The sequence below is a fragment of the Pristiophorus japonicus genome, chromosome 10 (genome assembly GCF_044704955.1).
Source record: "Pristiophorus japonicus isolate sPriJap1 chromosome 10, sPriJap1.hap1, whole genome shotgun sequence".
NCBI lineage: Eukaryota > Metazoa > Chordata > Chondrichthyes > Pristiophoridae > Pristiophorus > Pristiophorus japonicus.
The window spans coordinates 233,890-252,603 of NC_091986.1; the positions used below are offsets into that span (position 1 = coordinate 233,890).

The window sequence follows — 18,714 nt, forward strand, 5'->3', positions numbered from 1 at the left end:
TACCAAAGTGAATAACTTCACATTTTCCCACATTATACTCCATCTGCCACCTTATTGCCCACTCACTTAAGTCTAAGTATATCCCTTTGCAGATGCTTTGTGTTTCTCCTCACAGCTTACTGTCCCACCTAGCTTTGTATCATCAGCAAACTTAGATACATTACACTCGGTCCCTTGTTTATCCCTACTCTGTTTTCTGTCCATTAACCAATCCTCTATCTCTGCTAATACATTACCTCCAATCCCATGAGCCCTTATCTTGTGTAATAATCTTTTATGTGGCACCTTATCGAATGCCTTTTGGAAATCCAAATATATTACATCCACTGGTTCCCCTTTATCTACCCTGCTAGTTACATCCTCAAAAATTTCTAATAACTTTGTTAAACATGATTTCCCTTTCATAAAATCATGTTGACTCTGCCCAATCATGTTATGATTTTTTTTTTTTTTTTTTTAAGTGCCCTGTTATCACTTCCTTAACGATGGATTCCAGCATTTTCCTGGCAACTGATGTCAGGCTAAATTTTCCTGACGACTGATGTCAGGCTAACTGGCCTGTTTCTCCTCTCCATCCTTTCTTGAATAGTGGTGTTACATTTCCTACCTTCTAATCCGCTGGAACCGTTCTAGAATCTAGGGAATTTTGAAAGATCAAAACCAATGCATCCACTATCTCTGCAGCCACCTCTTTTAGAACTTTAGGATATAGGCCATCAGGTCCGGGGGATTTGTCGGCTTTTAATCCCATTAATTTCTCTAGTACTTTTTCTCCAATTATAGGAATTACATTAAGTTTCTCACCATCATTAAACCCTTGGTTCCCCACCATTTTAGGTATGCTTTTTGCATCTTCTATTGTGAAGACAGATACAAAATGTGTTTAATGTTTCTGCCATTTCTTTATTTCCCATAATAATTTCTCCTGCCTCAGCCTCAAAGGGACCAATGTTTACTTTTGCTACTCTTCCTTTTTACATACTTGTAGAAGCTCTTACAATCTGTTTTTATATCTCTTGCTAGTTTTCGCTCAGTCTATTTTTTCCCCTTATCATTCATTTTTGGGTCATCCTTTTCTGAAACTCTCCCAATCCTCAGGCTTACTACTATCTTTCACAACATAAGCTGCTTCTTTCAATCTAATACTATACTTAATTTCTTTTGTTAACCACGGATGGATTGCTTTTTGTTACTCAATTTATGAAATATGAAATATTTATTTAAATGCTAGCCATTGCTTTTCTACTGCCATGCCTTTTAATCTATTTTTCCCATCCACTTTAGCCAACTCAACATTCATACCTATGTAATTGGCTTTATTATGTTTAAGACACTAGATTCGGACTTAGGCAAGTCACTTTCAAACATACTGTGAAATTCTATCACATTATGATCACTCTGCCTCAGAGGATCCCTTACTGTGAGATTCCTGATTAACCTAGACCAAGAGCTGGGAAGTGGGATTAGGCTGGATAGCCCTTGGTCGGCCGACGCGGACATGATGGGCCGAAATGGCCTCCTTCCTGCTGTAAATTTCTATGATTATACAATACAAGATCTAAAATAGCCTGTTCCCTGGTTGGTTCCATGACGTATTGTTCTAGGAAACTGTCCCGAATGCATTCCATGAACTCGTCCTCCAGACTACCTTTGGCAATTTGATTTGTCCGGTCTATATGAAGATTAATGTCCCCCACGATAATTGCATTACCTTTGTTACAACCGCCTACTATTTCTTGATTAATATTCTGTTAGGGGGCCTACTCCCACCAGTGTTTGGGATTGTCCAATGAGGATAGAGTAGACTAGGCCTATATTCCCTAGCAGTTAGAAGAATGAGAGGTGATCTCATTGAAATATATAACATTCTTAAGGGGCTTGACAGGATAGATGCTAGGAGGATGTTTCCCCTGGCTGGTGGCTAGAACTAGGGATCAGAATCACAGAATAAGGAGTCGGCCATTTGGGACTGAGATGAGGAGAAATTTCCTTAAATGACTGTGAATTCTCTACTCCAGAGAGCTGTGGATTCTCAGTGGTTGAGTATATTCAAAGACAGATCAATAGACTTTTGGATACGAAGAGAATGAAGGGATATGGGAATAGTGCAGGAAGGTGGAATTGAGGTAGAAGATCAGCCACGATCTTATTGACTGGCAGAGTCAGGCTCAATGGCCTTCTCCTGCTCTTAGTACTTATGTTTACAAAAGACCAGGCTTGGAGGAGCAAGGTTCAAGCAAAGGTGAAGCTGTAGAAGGTGACAGAGATAGATAGGGTGAGGCGATTAAGGGATTCAAACACAAAGATGAGAATTTAAATTGATCAGGAGTCAATGTAGGTCTTTATATAAGTTTAATACAGTTAACAGAATTTTTAAAAGTGTAGGCTATCATTGAGTTAATTTTTACTAGCTTTGTGTCAGAGAGTACTATGCAGCAGCAGTTACATCAACTTGGGGCAAAAGGCAAAAGCTGATAGAGCTTCCATATAGGTTACGAATATAAAAGCAAAATACTGTGGATGTTGGAATCTGAAATAAAAACAGTAAATGCTGGAAATCTCAGCAGGTCAAGCAGTATCTATGGAGAGAGACAGAGTTAACGTTTGAGGTCGATGAACCTTCATCAGAACTAAAACGTTAACTCCGATTCTCTCCACAGATGCTGCCTGACCCGCGTAGGTCATTAACATATTCAGTCATCAAGTATTAATTGCACGATCAATTTGACCTACCATTCAGGTCAAAGCCGTGGAACTACTAATTGATTCTAAAAAGAAAATACAAGACAAACGTGCCCAAATAAAACATGACTGAGCATGGTCTTCATATGACAAGCTTCACAACATTAGTGATCTTGACCCCTTCAGCAGCAATAGATACTGGTTTGAAGACACCACCACCAGAGTCAACATGACAACATGACATTACCCTGGATAACTGGACCTAGCAACAGAAAAAGCAGCTTTTACACAGATACATTGAAACAGCATTCATCGTGCTTTTGTATGCATGGTTCTATGTTCCCACTGATCTCCTATTACTATGAATGAGAAAATACTTACCTGTGATTGGGTGACTCCTGCGGACGTCCCTACGAGCATGTGCTGCTACGCTCAGGGAGAGGAGGCCTATGGACCGGGATCTCGCGCAGGCGCAGCACCTTCAGGTAAGTGCGCATTTTTTCTCTAAAATCTAGCTGAACGCCCGCGGGAAGGAGAAAGCAGAATTTCTGGGCCAATATCTTGACAGAAGGTTCAGTGGATGTAATTAGTTCCATTCATTTTGTGCTGTGCTCGATAATACAATAATGTTAATTTAAGAAATATATTTGAGAATAAGATTCTACCAGTGTTACCTCCAGTATCCAACTTAATACTCACAATCCTTAGCTAGTTACAAAGATAATGTTGGTCCCTTAGAGGACGAGACCAGGGAATTAGTAATGGGGAACATGGAGATGGCAGAAACTTTGAACAAATATTTTGTATCAGTCTTTATGGTAGAGGACACTAACAATATCCCAATAGTGGATAGTCAAGGGGCTATGGGGGGGGGGGGGGGGGAGGAACGTAACACAATCACACTCAGGAGGTGGTACTCAGTAAGATAATGGGGTTAAAGGCAAATAAATCCCCTGGACCTGATGGGTTGCATCCTAGGGTCTTGAGAAGTAGCAGCAGGGATTGTTGATGCATTGGTTGCAATTTATCAAAATTCCCTGGATTCTGGGGAGGTCCCAGCAAATTGAAAAACTGCAAATGTAACGCCCCTATTTAAAAAAAGGAGGCAGACAAAAAGCAGGAAACTATAGACCAGTTAGTCTCGGTCAGGGAGAGCCAGCATGGATTTATGAAGGGGAAGTCATGTTTGACAAATTTGCTGGAGTTCTTTGAGGATGTAACGAACAGGGTGGATAAAGGGGAACCAGTGGATGTGGTGTATTTGGACTTCCAGAAGGCATTTGACAAGGTGCCAAATAAAAGGTTACTGCACAAGATAACGGTTCATGGGATTGGGGGGTAATATATTAGCATGGATAGAGGATTGGCTAACTAACTGAAAACAGAGAGTCAGGATAAATGGTTCATTCTCTGGTTGGCAACCAGGAACTAGTGGAGTGTCGCAGGGATCAGTGCTGGGACCCCAACTATTTACAATCTATATGAACGACTTGGAAGAAGGGACTGAGTGTAACGTAGACAAGTTTGCTGACGATACAAAGATGGGACGAAAAGCAATGTGTGAGGAGGACACAAAAAATCTGCAGAAGGACAGACAGGCTAAGTGAGTGGGCAAAAATTTGGCAGATGGAGCATAATGTTGGAAAGTGAGAGATCATGCACTTTGGCAGAAAAAAAATCAAAAGAGCAAGTTATTATTTAAATGGAGAAAGATTGCAAAGTGTCACAGTACACAGCAGGACCTGGGAGTACTTGTGCATGAAACACAAAAGGATAGTATGCAGGTACAGCAAGTGATCAGGAAGGCCAATGGTATCTTGGCCTTTATTGCAAAGGGGATGGAGTATAAAAGCAGGGAAGTCTTGCTGCAGCTATACAAGGTTTTGGTGAGGCCACATCGGGAATACTGTGGACAGTTTCTTAAACGATAAGGGGTTATGGGGAGCAGGCAGCGAAGTGGAGCTGAGTCCATGATCAGATCAGCCATGATCTTATTGAATGGCGGAACAGGCTCGAGGGGCCATATGGCCTACTCCTGTTCCTATTTCTTATGTTCTTATGTCCACTAAGCTGTTGTACACACTCAGCCTTTAGCAGTAAATACCTGGGTGTACACACAGCTGTTGCATGCCACTATAGAGCGATAATAGTTATGGAAATAAGTATGTCTTTGGTACAATTATTTATTGCTCAACGAACTGGCAGAGATTGCAATCCTGATGCTCATGTCAGCCACGGTACCGGCTATTTCTCGGGAAAGAAAGTGCAGTGAAATTGTCAAATGATTTCCAGCATCTTTATTGTTTGGAAATGAGGGGACAGTGGTTAATTTTATTGTTGAATGTTCTAAACCACTTATCTATGTGAAGTGCTGAAACATCCTTTTTACCGAAGGGCGCTTTACATATACAAGTTGGATGTTTGCTGGTGACCTCTGGTTTTTGTCATAAGAACATAAGAAATGGGAACAGGAGTAGGCCATACGGCCCTCCGAGCCTGCTCAGTCATTCAATATCATGGCTGATCTGATCATGGTCTCAGCTCCACTTTCCCGCCCATTCCCCATAACCCCTTATCGTTTAAGAAACTGTCTATTTCTGTCTTAAATTTATTCAACGTCCCAGCTTCCACAGCTCTCTGAGGCAGCAAATTCCACAGATTTACAACCCTCAAGAAATTTCTCCTCATGTGTTTTAAATGGGCAGTCCCTATTCTAAAGATCATGCCCTCTAGTTCTAGTCTCCCCCATCAGTGGAAACATCCTCTCTGCATCCACCTTGTCAAGCCCCCTCAATCTTATCACAGGCAGTCCCTCAGAATCGAGGAAGACTTGCTTCCACTCCCAAAGTGAGTTCTCTGATGGCTGAACAATCCAATACGAGAGTCACAGACCCTGTTACAGGTGGGACAGACATCCGTCGTGGGAAGAGGTCAGTGGGGCTGGTTTGCCGTGCATTCCTTCTGCTGCCTGTGCTTGACCTCTTCACGCTCTTTGCGTTGAGACTCAAAGAGCTCAACGCCCTCCCGGATGCACTTTCTCCTCAGGCAGTCTTCAGCCAGGGTCAGTGGTGATGTTGCACTTTACCAGGGAGGCTTTGAGGGTGTCCTTGTAACATTTCCGCTGCCCACCTTTGGTTCGTTTACCATGCAGGAGCTCCGCATAAAAGCATTTTCTTAGGGAGTCTCGTATCTGGCATGCATACTATGTGGCCTGCCCAGCGAGGCTGATCGAGTGAGCTCAGTGCTTCAAAACTGGGGATGTTAGCCTGGACAAGGTCACTGATGCTGGTGCGCCTGCCCTCCCAGGGGATTTGCAGGATCTTGAGAAGACATCGTTGGTGATATATCTGCAGTGACTTGAGGTGCCTTCTATACATCGTCCATGCCTCAGATCCACACTGGAGGGCAGGTATTACTGCAGCCCTGTAGACCATGAGCTTGGTGGTAGATTTGAGGGCCTGGTCTTCAAACACTTTTCCTCAGACGACCGAAGGCTGCACTGGTGCACTGGAGGCGAAGTTCAATCTCCGCATCAATGTCTGCCTTTGTTGATAAGAGGCTCCCGAGGTATGGGAAATGGTCCACGTTGTCGAGGGGCCGCGCCGTGGATCTTGATGATTGGAGGGCAGTGCTGTGCGGCGGGGACAGGCTGGTGGAGGACCTTTGTCTTACGGATGTTAAGCGCAAGGCCTATGCTTTCATATGCCTCAGGTGAATACACTGACTATATCCTGGAGTTTAGCCTCAGAGTGTGCACAGTCACAGGTGTCGTCCGCATACTGCAGCTCAACGACAGATAAGATTGCCTCTCATTCTTCTGAATTCCAATGAGTAGAGGCCCAACTTACTCAACCTTTTCTCATAAGTCAACCCCCTCATCTCCGGAACCTTCTCTGAACTGCCTCCAAAGCAAGTATATCCTTTCGTAAATATGGAAACCAAAACTGTATTTCCTGCTGAAGGGAGAGCGTACAACAGCTGTGTGTACACCTAGGCATATCCTGCTGAAGGGAGAGTGTGTGCTGCCTTTACAGCAAGCCAGCTCAGGCCCTGTCACTCCAACACGGACCATCAAAACACACGGGCGCTGCACCCGGGGAGGGGGAGCGGAGGCTCCAGACACAGTGAAAGTGGTGGCAAGTCAAAGTTTGAGCAAATGACATGAATGCGCCCAATGACGAAGCCCACCCCCGCTGGCTCCTCGCGCTTACCTTCATACTGAAGATCGATGAGCACGAGCAGGAAGGGCAAGTAGGAGAGCGCTTTGGTCAGGCAGGCTCGTGGTGCCACCATCCCGGACAGCAACGGCCCGGAGCCCGGCCAACCCTTCGTGCTGCTCCCGGCCCGAGGCCCGAGGCCCGTCCGTCTGTCCGTCTGTCTGTGCTCCCGCTGAGGCTGAGGCCGCCGCTGTAAGCCCCGCTCTCCTCCTCACACCGCTCCGGAGCCAGGCCGTATGTCAGCGCCAAGCTGCGGCGCCCCCGAGGCCCCGCTTAAACCAACACGCAATGTTGCTGGATCAATCGTGGTCTGCTCTGATTGGATGGCAAGGGAAGCGGTGACGCCCACGTGCCTCCGCGGTGATTGGCCAGCGACCATTGTGGGCCCGCCCACAAGCTGCACTACGTGGAGCTCCAGCACAAGCTCAGCCAGCACCGCCTGGACCGCATTCATCATCACAGGCAGTCCCTCGGAATCCAGGAGGACTTGCTTCCACTCCAACAGTGAGTTCTCAGGTGGCTGAACAGTCCAATACGGGAACCACAGTCCCTGTCACAGGTGGGACAGACAGTGGTTGAGGGAAGGGGAGGGTGCGACTGGTTTGTCGCACTCTCCTTCCGCTGCCTGCGCTTGGTTTCTGCACGCTCTCGGCGACGAGACTCGAGGTGCTCAGCGCCCTCCCGGATACGCTTCCTCCACTTAGGGCGGTCTATGGCCAGGGACTCCCAGGTGTCAGTGGAGATGTTGCTCTTTATCAGGGAGGCTTTGAGGGTTTCCTTGTAATGCTTCCTCTGACCACATGGGGCTCACTTGCCATGAAGGCTTGCTTTGGGAGTCTTGTGTCTGGCATGCGGACAATGTGGCCTGCCCAACGGAGTTGATCAAGTGTGGTCAGTGCTTCAATGCTGGTAAAGGACGCTAACGTTAGTGCGTCTGTTCTCCCAAGGGATTTGCACGATCTTGCAGAGACATCGTTGGTGGTATTTCTCCAGCGACTTGAGGTGTCTACTGTACATGGTCCATGTCTCTGAGCCATACAGGAGGGCGAGTATTACTACAGCCATCGCCACATGCAGTGCTGCCTCAAACACAACTTTCAAAAATATCTTTCAAACCAATATCTCCCGTCAGATAAAATGAATCAATTGCTTTCATTTTTAATTGAAGTCTTCTCTCTTCTTAAGCAGTCCCTCGGAGTCGAGGATGACTTGCTTCCACATTAAAATTAGTTCTCAGGTGACTGATGAGACCAATGCGGGACCTACAGTCTCTGTCACAGGTGGGGCAGACGGTGTTTGAAGGAACGGTGGGTGGGGTACTTGGATTGTCGTGTGCTCCTTCTGCTTCGCTTTCACTTGCTCCCGGCAAAGAGACGCGACGTTCTCGGCACTTTCCTGGATGCTTCTCCACTTTTGAGCGGTCTTGGGCCAAGGATTCCCAGGTGTCGGTGGGGATGTTGTACCTTTTCAAGGAGACTTTGAGGGTGTCCTCAAAGTGTTTCCTCTGCCGACCTGAGACTCGCTTGCAGTATCAGACCTCTGAGTAGAGTGCTTGTTTTGGGAGTCTAGTATGGGTCATGTGGATGATGTGGCCCGTCCATCGGAGCTGATGAAGCGTGGTCAATGCTTCGATGCTGGGGATGTTGCCCTGAGTGAAAACACTGACATTGATGTGCTTATTCTGCCAATGGATTTGCAGGATCTTGCAGAGGCAGCATTGGTGGTACTTCTCCAGTGCTTTGAGGTGCCTGCTGTACATAGTCCATGTCTCTGAAGCATATAGGAGGGCGGGTATCACTGCTGCTCTGTCGACCATGAGCTTGGTGCCAGGTTTCGGGTCCTGGTTTTCAAACACTCTCTCAGGCGACCGAAGGCTGCACTGGCACACTGAAGGCAGTGTTGGACTTCGTCATCGATGTCTGCCCTTGACAGTAGGCTCCCGATTTGGAAAATGGTCCATGTTGTCCAAGGCCTCGTCATGGATTTTGATAATCAGCGGGGGCAGTACTGTCTGGCGGGGCGGGTTGGTAGAGGACCTTTGTCTTATGGATGTTTAATGTAAGGCCCTTACTCTTATACGCTTGGGTGCAGGTGTCGACGATGGTTTGGAGTTCGACCTCCGAGTTTGCGCAAACGCAAGCATTGTCTGCATACTGTATTTCAATGACAAAGGATGGGATGACCTTGGATCTGGACTGGAGGTGACGGAGTTTGAATAATTTCACGTTTGTTCTGTAGATTAGCTCCACTCTAGGAGTGAGCTTATTGAGGGGGAGATGGAGCATTGCAGCAATGAAGATCAAGAAGAGCGTTGGTCCGATGACACAGTCTCGCTTGACCCCAGTCAGTACGTGAATTGGGTCTGTGGTGGATCCATTGGTGAGGATCATGGCTTGCATGTCATCATGGAGCAGGCGAAAAATGGTGACAAACTTTTGAGGTCAGCCGAATTTGAGGAGTCACTCCATAATCCCTCACAGTTGATGGTGTCAAAGGTCTTTGTGAGGTCAAAGAAGGCCCTGTACAGAGGTTGATGCTGCAGGGAAACTCCTCTATAATTACCGCAATCGGACTTGTCATCTTTCTTGAAGGTGGTCACAATTGCGGCATCTCTGAGATCCCCTGGCATGGTCTCCTCCTTCCAAATAAGAGAAATGAGTTCATGTATTCGTGCCAATAGTGCTTTAGTGCTTCGGCGGGGATTCCATCTGCTCCTGAGGCCTTGTTGTTTTTCAGTTGTTGGATGGCCTTTCAACCTCAGAGAGACAAGTAAAAGGCCTCATAGCAACATCTCACTCCAAGCACTGGCATCTGCTAGATTACGTCATCGTCCGAGCAAGGGACCGCAATGATGCCCGCATCACCCACGCCATCTCAGGAGCTGATGAATGCTGGACGCCTAATCCACTCTGTCATTTCCATCAATGTAGCCCCAAAACAGCGGCAACAGAAATGATGCCGCAGGAAAATCAACGCTGGAGCGCTCAAAGACCCTGCTAAGAAAGCCCTATTCAGCCGGGTCTGTGCTGAGGTGGTGGCGGGTAGCATGCTGCGGGATGGAGTCGAGGACACTCACATCGAAGACAGAGTCGCGATTAAGGAAATCTTCGAAGTGCTCCTCCCAGCAGGCAGTGACTGCCTCTCTGTCCTTGATGAGTACATCTCCGTTCTTAGCCCGCAGTGGGGTAGGACCTTGGGTGCTTGGGCCATAGGTGGTCTTGACGGCACTAAAGAATCCACGCACGTCGTAGTTGTCGGCCAGCTGCTGGATTTCTTGTGCTTTCTCCACCCACTATCTGTTCTTTAGATCGCGAGTTTTATGTTGGACCTCGGCCTTCAGATGTCTATAGAGCTGTTTTCTTGCTCTCAAATTGTGTTGCTATTTCCAGTTCAAGAATGCCTTGCGCTTGCAGCTTATTAGTTCCTGGATCTCCTGGTCGTTCTCGTCGAACCAGTCTTGATGTTTCCTGGTCGAGTGACCAAACGTCTCTTCACAGGTGCTAATTATGAAGGCCTTGAGGGCAGACCAGGCACTGTGGACACTCTGAATCTCTGGATCACTGGGAGTCGTCAGGTTGGATATGAGGAGCTGGCTGAATAGGGCTTTCTTAGCAGGGTCTTTGAGTGCTCCAGCGTTGATTTTCCTGCGACACCGTTTCTGCTGCCGCCATTGTTTTGGAGCCAAATTGATGGAAATGACAGAGCGGATTAGGCGGCGATCCATCCAACAGTCATCAGGTCCTGTCATGGCATGGGTGATGCAGACATCCTGGCGGTCCCTTGCTTGGACGATGACGTAGTCTAGCAGATGCCAGTGCTTGGAGCAATGGTGTTGCCACGAGGCCTTCTTCTTGTCTCTCTGACGGAACAAGGTGTTGATTATGACAAGGCCATGTTCTATGCATTTCATCAGGAGGAGGGTACCGTTGGAGTTGGTTTTCCCTACCCCCTCTCTGCCTATCACACCACTCCAGAGGTCTGTATCCTTTCCAACTCTGGTGTTAAAGTCGCCAAGGAGGATCAACTTGTCACCTGTTGGGACTCAGGACAGGGATTATTCAAGGCTGAAGTAGAATTCCTCTTTGGTCTCGTCTGTAGCTTCCAGTGTTGGGGCAAATGAACTGGTTCCAGGCTAGGGTGAGCCGAAGGGTCATGAGACATTCGTTTATCCCATAAGGGGAGTCTCTGTGACACCCAACTAGCTCATTGGAGGCGGCGTTCTTCTTCTGGTTTACCTTTCCAGAAGCAGGTGTAACCACCACCTTGTTCCTTGAGTTGGCCTTTCTCTGCCCACCGAGTCTCGCTTAGGGTGGCGATGTCAATCTCGAAACGTCTGAGTTCCTGGGCAACGATAGCAGTAAGGCGTTCCAGTCTGTCGCTGTCGGATCACATGGGAAGGAGTCACGACCACGTAGCTTTGCTGTGATTGGACAGCGACCATTCTGGGTCCCGCCCACAAGCTGCACTACGTGGAGCTCTGGCACAAGTTGACCCACCAGGGCTTGTATCGTACTCTTTAAGGCATAGCCACATGCACAATGAGGCTGGCTCAAAGATCTCTTTGAAATGATAGTATCAGTCTTGCTTTTTGCTGAAGAACACCAATATCTCCCATGTGATAAAATGAATCAATTGCTTTATTTCATTTTTAATTAAAGTGTAATGCAAATTAATCCAAAATGGTCAATCCACCAATAAATAAAAAATAAATTATAGAGCTGTCAAATGCAATAGAAGTGTTTATTTATGATTAGAAAGCTTGACATATTGTAAACTCATTTAGACATTTGAATTTGTGTCAATTTTTCTGAGTGACGTAAAATATATATTTAAACAAATTGGTAGACATCCCATAATGTTGCTCACAATTAGGTGGGCAATAGGCCATCATACCATGTAACGCAGAATGTATTAACATAAGAACATAAGAAATAGGAGCAGGAGTAAGCCATACGGCCCCTCGAGCCTGCTCCACCATTCAATAAGATCATGGCTGATCCGATCATGGACTCAGGTCCACTTTTCTGTCCGCTGCCCATAACCTTTGACTCCCTTATCGTTCAAAAATCTTTCTATCTCCACCTTAAATATATTAAATGGCCCAGCCTCCACAGCTCTCTGGGCAAGAGAATTCCACAGATTCACGATCCTCAGAGAAGAAATTCCTTCTCATCTCTGCTAGTCAGAGTAGGAATCGCAGGATAGCTCAGATGAATACGTGGCTTGAGCAGTGGTGCAGCAGGGAGGGATTCAAATTCCTGGGGCATTGGAACCGGTTCTGGGGGAGGTGGGACCAGGACAAACCGGACAGTCTGCACCTGGGCAGGACCGGAACCAATGTCTTAGGGGGAGTGTTTGCTAGTGCTGTTGGGGAGGAGTTAAACTAATATGGCAGGGGGATGGGAACCAATGCAGGGAGACAAAGGGAAACAAAAAGGAGACAAAAGCAAAAGACAGAAAGGAGATGAGTAAAAGTGGAGGGCAGAGAAACCCAAGACAAAATACAAAAAGGGCCACTGTACAGCAAAATTCTAAAGGGTCAAAGTGTAATAAAAAGGCAAGCATGAAAGCTCGGTGCCTCAATACAAGGAGTATTCGGAACACAGGAGAGGGCTCTGAGCTAGTTAGAATGGGTGAGAGCTCAGATGAACAGGATACCAAGAAAGAATGCAAAAGGCAGGAGGCAACAGAGCAGAGTAGCACTGGGGTAAGTGTAAACCACAAGGTGATAGGAAGGGACAATATGTATGAATATAAAGGGGCTGCAGGAGGGGTCAAAACTAAAAATCATGGTTTAAAAACTACCTAAACGGACGCAGCATTTGAAATAAAGTAAATGAGTTGACGGCACAAATCATTACAAATGGGTATGATTTGGTGGCCATTACAGAAACGTGGTTGCAGGGTGGCCAAGACTGGGAATTAAACATACAGGGATATCTGACAATTCGGAAAGATAGACAAGAAGGGAAAGGAGGTGGGGTAGTTCTGTTAATAAAGGAAGATATCAGGGCAGTTGTGAGAGACGATATTGGCTCGAATGAACAAAATGTTGAATCATTGTGGGTGGAGATTAGAGATAGTAAGGGGAAAAAGTCACTGGTGGGCGTAGTTTATAGGCCCCCAAATAATAACTTCACGGTGGGGCGGGCAATAATCAAGGGAATAATGGAGGCATGTGAAAAAAGAACGGCAGTAATCATGGGGGATTTTAACCTACATATCGATTGGTCAAATCAAATCGCACGGGGTAGCCTTGAGGAGGAATTCATAGAATGCATTAGGGATTGTTTCTTAGAACAGTATGTTACAGAACCTACAAGGGAGCAAGCGATCTTAGATCTGGTCCTGTGTAATGAGACAGGAATAATAAACGATCTCCTAGTAAAAGATCCTCTCGGAATCAGTGATCACAGTATGGTTGAATTTGTAATACAGATTGAGGGTGAGGAAGTAGTGTCTCAAACGAGCGTACTATGCTTAAACAAAGGGGACTACAGTGGGATGAGGGCAGAGTTGGCTAAAGTAGACTGGAAACACAGACTAAATGGTGGCACAATTGAGGAACAGTGGAGGACTTTTAAGGAGCTCTTTCATAGTGCGCAACAAAAATATATTCCAATGAAAAAGAAGGGCGGTAAGAGAAGGGATAAACAGCCGTGGATAACCAAGGAAATAAAGGAGAGTATCAAATTAAAAACCAATGCGTATAAGGTGGCCAAGGTTAGTGGGAAACTAGAAGATTGGGAAAATTTTAAACGACAGCAAAGAATGACGAAGAAAGCAATAAAGAAAGGAAAGATAGATTACGAAGTAAACTTGCGCAAAACATAAAAACAGATAGTAAAAGCTTTTACAGATAAATAAAACGGAAAAGAGTGACTAAAATAAATGTTGGTCCTTAGAAGATGAGAAGGGGGATTTAATCATGGGAAATGTGGAAATGGCTGAGACCTTAAACAATTATTTTGCTTCGGTCTTCACAGTGGAAGACTCAAAAACCATATCAAAAATTGCTGGTCACAGGAATGTGGGAAAGGAGGACCTCGAGACAATCACTATCACGAGGAGGGTAGTGCTGGACAGGCTAATGGGACTCAAGGTAGACAAGTCCCCTGGTCCTGATGAAATGCATCCCAGGGTATTAAAAGAGATGGTGGAAGTTATAGCAGTTGTATTCGTAATAATCTACCAAAATTCTCTGGACTCTGGGGAGGTACCAGCGGATTGGAAAGCAGCTAATGTAACGCCTCTGTTTAAAAAAGGGGGCAGACAAAAGGCAGGTAACTATAGGCCAGTTAGTTTAACATCTGTAATGGCGAAAATGCTTGAAGCTATCATTAAGGAAGAAATAGCGGGACATCTAGATAGGAATAGTGCACTCAAGCAGACGCAACATGGATTCATGAAGGGGAAATCATGTTTAACTAATTTACTGGAATTCTTTGAGGATATAATGAGCATGGTGGATAGAGGTGTACCGATGGATGTGGTGTATTTAGATTTCCAAAAGGCATTCGATAAGGTGCCACACAAAAGGTTACTGCAGAAGATAAAGGTACGCGGAGTCAGAGGAAATGTATTAGCATGGATAGAGAATTGGCTGGCTAACAGAGTCGGGATAAATGGGTCCTTTTCGGGTTGGAAATCGGTGGTTAGTGGTGTGCCACAGGGATCGGTGCTGGGACCACAACTGTTTACAATATACATAGATGACCTGGAAGAGGGAACAGAGTGTAGTTTAACAAAATTTGCAGACGACACAAAGATTAGTGGGAAAGCGGGTTGTGTAGAGGACACAGAGAGGCTGCAAAGAGATTGAGATAGGTTAAGCAAATGGGTTACGGTTTGGCAGATGGAATACAATGTCGGAAAATGTGAGGTCATTCACCTTGGAAAAAAAAACAGTAAAAGGGAATATTATTTGAATGGAGAGAAATTACAACATGCTGCGGTGCAGAGGGACCTGGGTGTCCTTGTGCATGAATCCCAAAAAGTTAGTTTGCAGGTGCAGCAGGTAATCAGGAAGGCGAATGGAATGTTGGCCTTCATTGCGAGAGGGATGGAGTACAAAAGCAGGGAGGTCCTGCTGCAATGGTACAAGGTATTGGTGAGGCCGCACCTGGAGTACTGCGTGCAGTTTTGGTCACCTTACTTAAGGAAGGATATTACTAGCTTTGGAGGGGGTACAGAGACGATTCACTAGGCTGATTCCGGAGATGAGGGCGTTACCTTATGATGATAGATTGAGTAGACTGGGTCTTTACTCGTTGGAGTTCAGAAGGATGAGGGGTGATCTTATAGAAACATTTAAGATAATGAAAGTGATAGATAAGATAGAGGCAGAGAGGTTGTTTCACTGGTCGGGGAGACTAGAACTAGGGGACACAGCCTCAAAATACAGGGGAGCCAATTTAAAACCGAGTTGAGAGGGAATTTCTTCTCCCAGAGGGTTGTGAATCTGTGGAATTCTCTGCCCAAGGAAGCAGTGAGGCTAGCTCATTGAATGTATTCAAATCACAGATAGATAGATTTTTAACCAATAAGGGAATTAAGGGTTATGGGGAGCGGGCTGGTAAGTGGAGCTGAGCCAACGGCCAGATCAGCCATGATCTTGTTGAATGGCAGAGCAGGCTCGAGGGGCTAGATGGCCTACTCCTGTTCCTAATTCTTATGTTCTTATGTTCTTAAATGGGTGACCCCTTATTATGAATCTATGCCCCCTAGTTCTAGATTCCCCCACAAGGGGAAACATCCTCTCTGCATCTACCCCGTCAAGCCCCCTCATAATCTTATACATTTCAATAAGATCACCTCTTATTCTTCTAAACTTCAATGAATATAGATAGGCCCAACCTGCTCAAACTTTCTTCATAAGGCAACCCCTTCATCTCAGGAATCAACTTAGTGAACCTTCTCTGAACTGCCTCCAAATCCCTCCTTAAATAAAGAAACCAAAACTGTACGCAGTAATCCAGGTGTGGTCTCACCAACGCCCTGTACAAACAATCAATGAATTCCAAACCTTAAATATTTGCAAAGCATTTCTTAAAAAAACCGTCACCAGGTGGGGACAGGAAGGACCTGTCAAAGCTGGACGGGTTTCACCTGAACAGGGCTAGGACCAATGCACTCACTGGGCATTTAACAAGTGCTGTGGGGAAGGGTTGAAACTAATTTGGCAGAGGGAGGCGAACCAGATTGGAGCAGCAGAAAGGAGAAACAAGGTGCACAGAAAACTAGGAGGGGCAAACAGCAACAGAATAAAGAAATTATAGGAAGTGCAGGAACAGGAGAAAAAAAAAAGCAAAGCAGATTAACATGATGTTGGAATGCATGGGACTGACATATCAAGAAAGACTGGATCAACTGGGCTTGTATTCACTGGAGTTCAGAAGAATGAGAGGGGATCTCATAGAAACGTTTAAAATTCTGACAGGTTTAGACAGGTTAGGTGCAGGAAGAATGTTCCCAATGTTGGGGAATTCCAGAATCAGGGGTCACAGTCTAAGGATAAGGGGTAAGCCATTTAGGACCGAGATGAGGAGAAACTTCTTCACTCAGAGAGTGGTGAACCTGTGGAATTCTCTACCACAAAAAGTTGTTGAGGCCAATTCACTAAATATATTCAAAAAGGAGTTAGATTTAGTCCTTACGACTAGGGGGATCAAGGGGTATGGCGAGAAAGCAGGAATGGGCTACTGAAGTTGCATGTTCAGCCATGAACTCATTGAATGGCGGTGCAGGCTCGAAGGGCTGAATGGCCTACTCCTGCACCTATTTTCTATGTTTCTATGTGTGTTAGGAGGAGGTTTCACAAATAAGGTTGATGAGCTGCAGGCACAAGTTGCCACATGGGGTTATGATATAATGGCTATAATGGTTTAAACATGGAAAGGAATGGGAACTAAACATTCCTGGATACAATGTATTCAGGAGGGATACGGCAGGAAAAAAGACAGGAAGGGGTGTGTGGCAGTATTGATCAAGGATAATATTACAGTTCTACAGAGAGACGATATCATCATCATCATCGGCAGTCCCTTGGAATCGAGGAAGACTTGCTTCCACTCTTAGGGCCCAAGTTTCCACATGATTTGCGCCTGATTTTCAGGAGCAACTGGTGGAGAACGGACTATCTTAGAAATCGCAATTCTCCACATTTTTTTTTCTGCAGTTCTAGTCAGGTGGAACAGTTCTACTTTGGAACAGAATTTTTTCTTCAAAAGGGGGCGTGTCCGGCCACTGACGCCTGATTTCAAAGTTTCCACAGTGAAAACGTACTCCAAACTAAGTTAGAATGGAGCAAGTGAAGATTTTTGTAGAACTGAAAAAACCTGTTCGACACATTAAAAAATCAGGCGCAGATTACAAATTAGGCGTCCAGAACGAGGTGGGGGGGGGAGCGGGGGGAAGGGAACTCATTAAATTCTACAATAAATCCTTATTTATACTTCTACAAATATTATACAAATAAATCCAAACTGAATAAACATTTATAAACCAAGAAAAGATTAAATAAACCATCTTCCTACCTGTGTGAAAGTGCTTCAGGCACAGAGAATGCTGCAGGCGTTCGTTCCCGCGGGGGGGGGGGGGGGAAGGAGACAGTGAGAAGGCTGCAAGTGCTGATGTGCTTTTATTAAAAAATGTTCAAAAATTAAACAGCTACAAAGAACTACAAAAATGGCCGAGTGCCAATGTTTTTTTCACACTGAGCATGCGCGAACGCTCCAACGCGCACGCGCAGCATTGCCGGCAGGAAAAAAACTAATTTAAATAGTACCCACCCCCTCCCACTTACAAAATCGGCACGCCAGGCAGACAAGGAACTGCAGAACGCTCCAGAATTGCGAGTTGTTTTTTAGGCGCCGTTATAGGCGCGAAAAACGGGCGCCCAGCTCGGAGGGGCGCCCGTTTTTTATCGTGTGGAAACTTGGGCCCTTAGAATGAGTCATTAGATGACTGAACAGTCCAATACGAAAACAACAGTCCCTGTCACAGGTGGGACAGGTGGTCGTTGAGGGTAAGGGTGGGTGGGACAGGTTTGCCGCACGCTCTTTCTGCTGCCTGCACTTGATTTCTGCACGATCTCGGCGACAAGACCCGAGGTGCTCAGCGCCCTCCCGGATGCACTTACTCCACTTAGGGCGAACTCTGGCCAGGGACTCCCAGGTGTCAGTGGAAATGTTGCACTTTTTCGGGGAGGCTTTGCGGGTGTTCCTGTAATGTTTCCCCTGCCCACCTTTGCCTCGTTTGCCATGAAGAAGTTCCAAGCAGAGCGCTTGCTTTGGGAGTCTCGTGTCTGGCATGCAAACGAGGTGGCCTGCCCAGCGGAGCTGATCGAGTGTGGCCAGTGCTTCAATGCTGGGGATATTGGGCTGGTCGAGGACGCTAATGTCGGTGCATCTGTCCTCCCAGGGTATTTGTAGGATCTTGTGGAGGCATCATTGGTGGTATTTCTCCAGCGATTTGAGGTGTCAACTGTATATGGTCCATGAGAGATGATATACTAGAGGTTTCAAAGACTCAATCTATTTGTTGGAGTTACGGAACAGAAAAGGAGCTGTTACATTGCTGGGTGTTTACTATAGACCATCAAATAGTGAGAAGGATATAGAGGAACAAATCAGTCGGAAAATTTCAGAGAAATGCAACAATAATAGAGCAGTAATAGTAGGGGGGTCTACAATGAGCTTAATATAGACTGAAGAAAAAACAGTGTAAAGGGCAAGGAGGGTGAAGAATTGCTAATATGTGTACAAGAGAACATGGTTTCAGGGAACTGAATATTCAGAGGTATTTGTCAACTCGG

At 45.9% G+C, this 18,714-nt stretch overlaps 1 protein-coding gene across 1 annotated transcript in view; it reads right to left on the reverse strand.

The window, feature by feature from the left end:
* Window positions 1–7,213, reverse strand: part of dnajc3a (DnaJ (Hsp40) homolog, subfamily C, member 3a) — a 95,552-nt gene extending 88,339 nt beyond the window's left edge. The window contains exon 1 of the mRNA XM_070891689.1: window positions 6,894–7,213. Within this exon, the coding sequence (XP_070747790.1) occupies window positions 6,894–6,975 (82 nt within the window). The 5' untranslated portion in view covers window positions 6,976–7,213. The remainder of the gene's footprint in view (window positions 1–6,893) is intronic.
* Window positions 7,214–18,714: the final 11,501 nt, after the last annotated feature.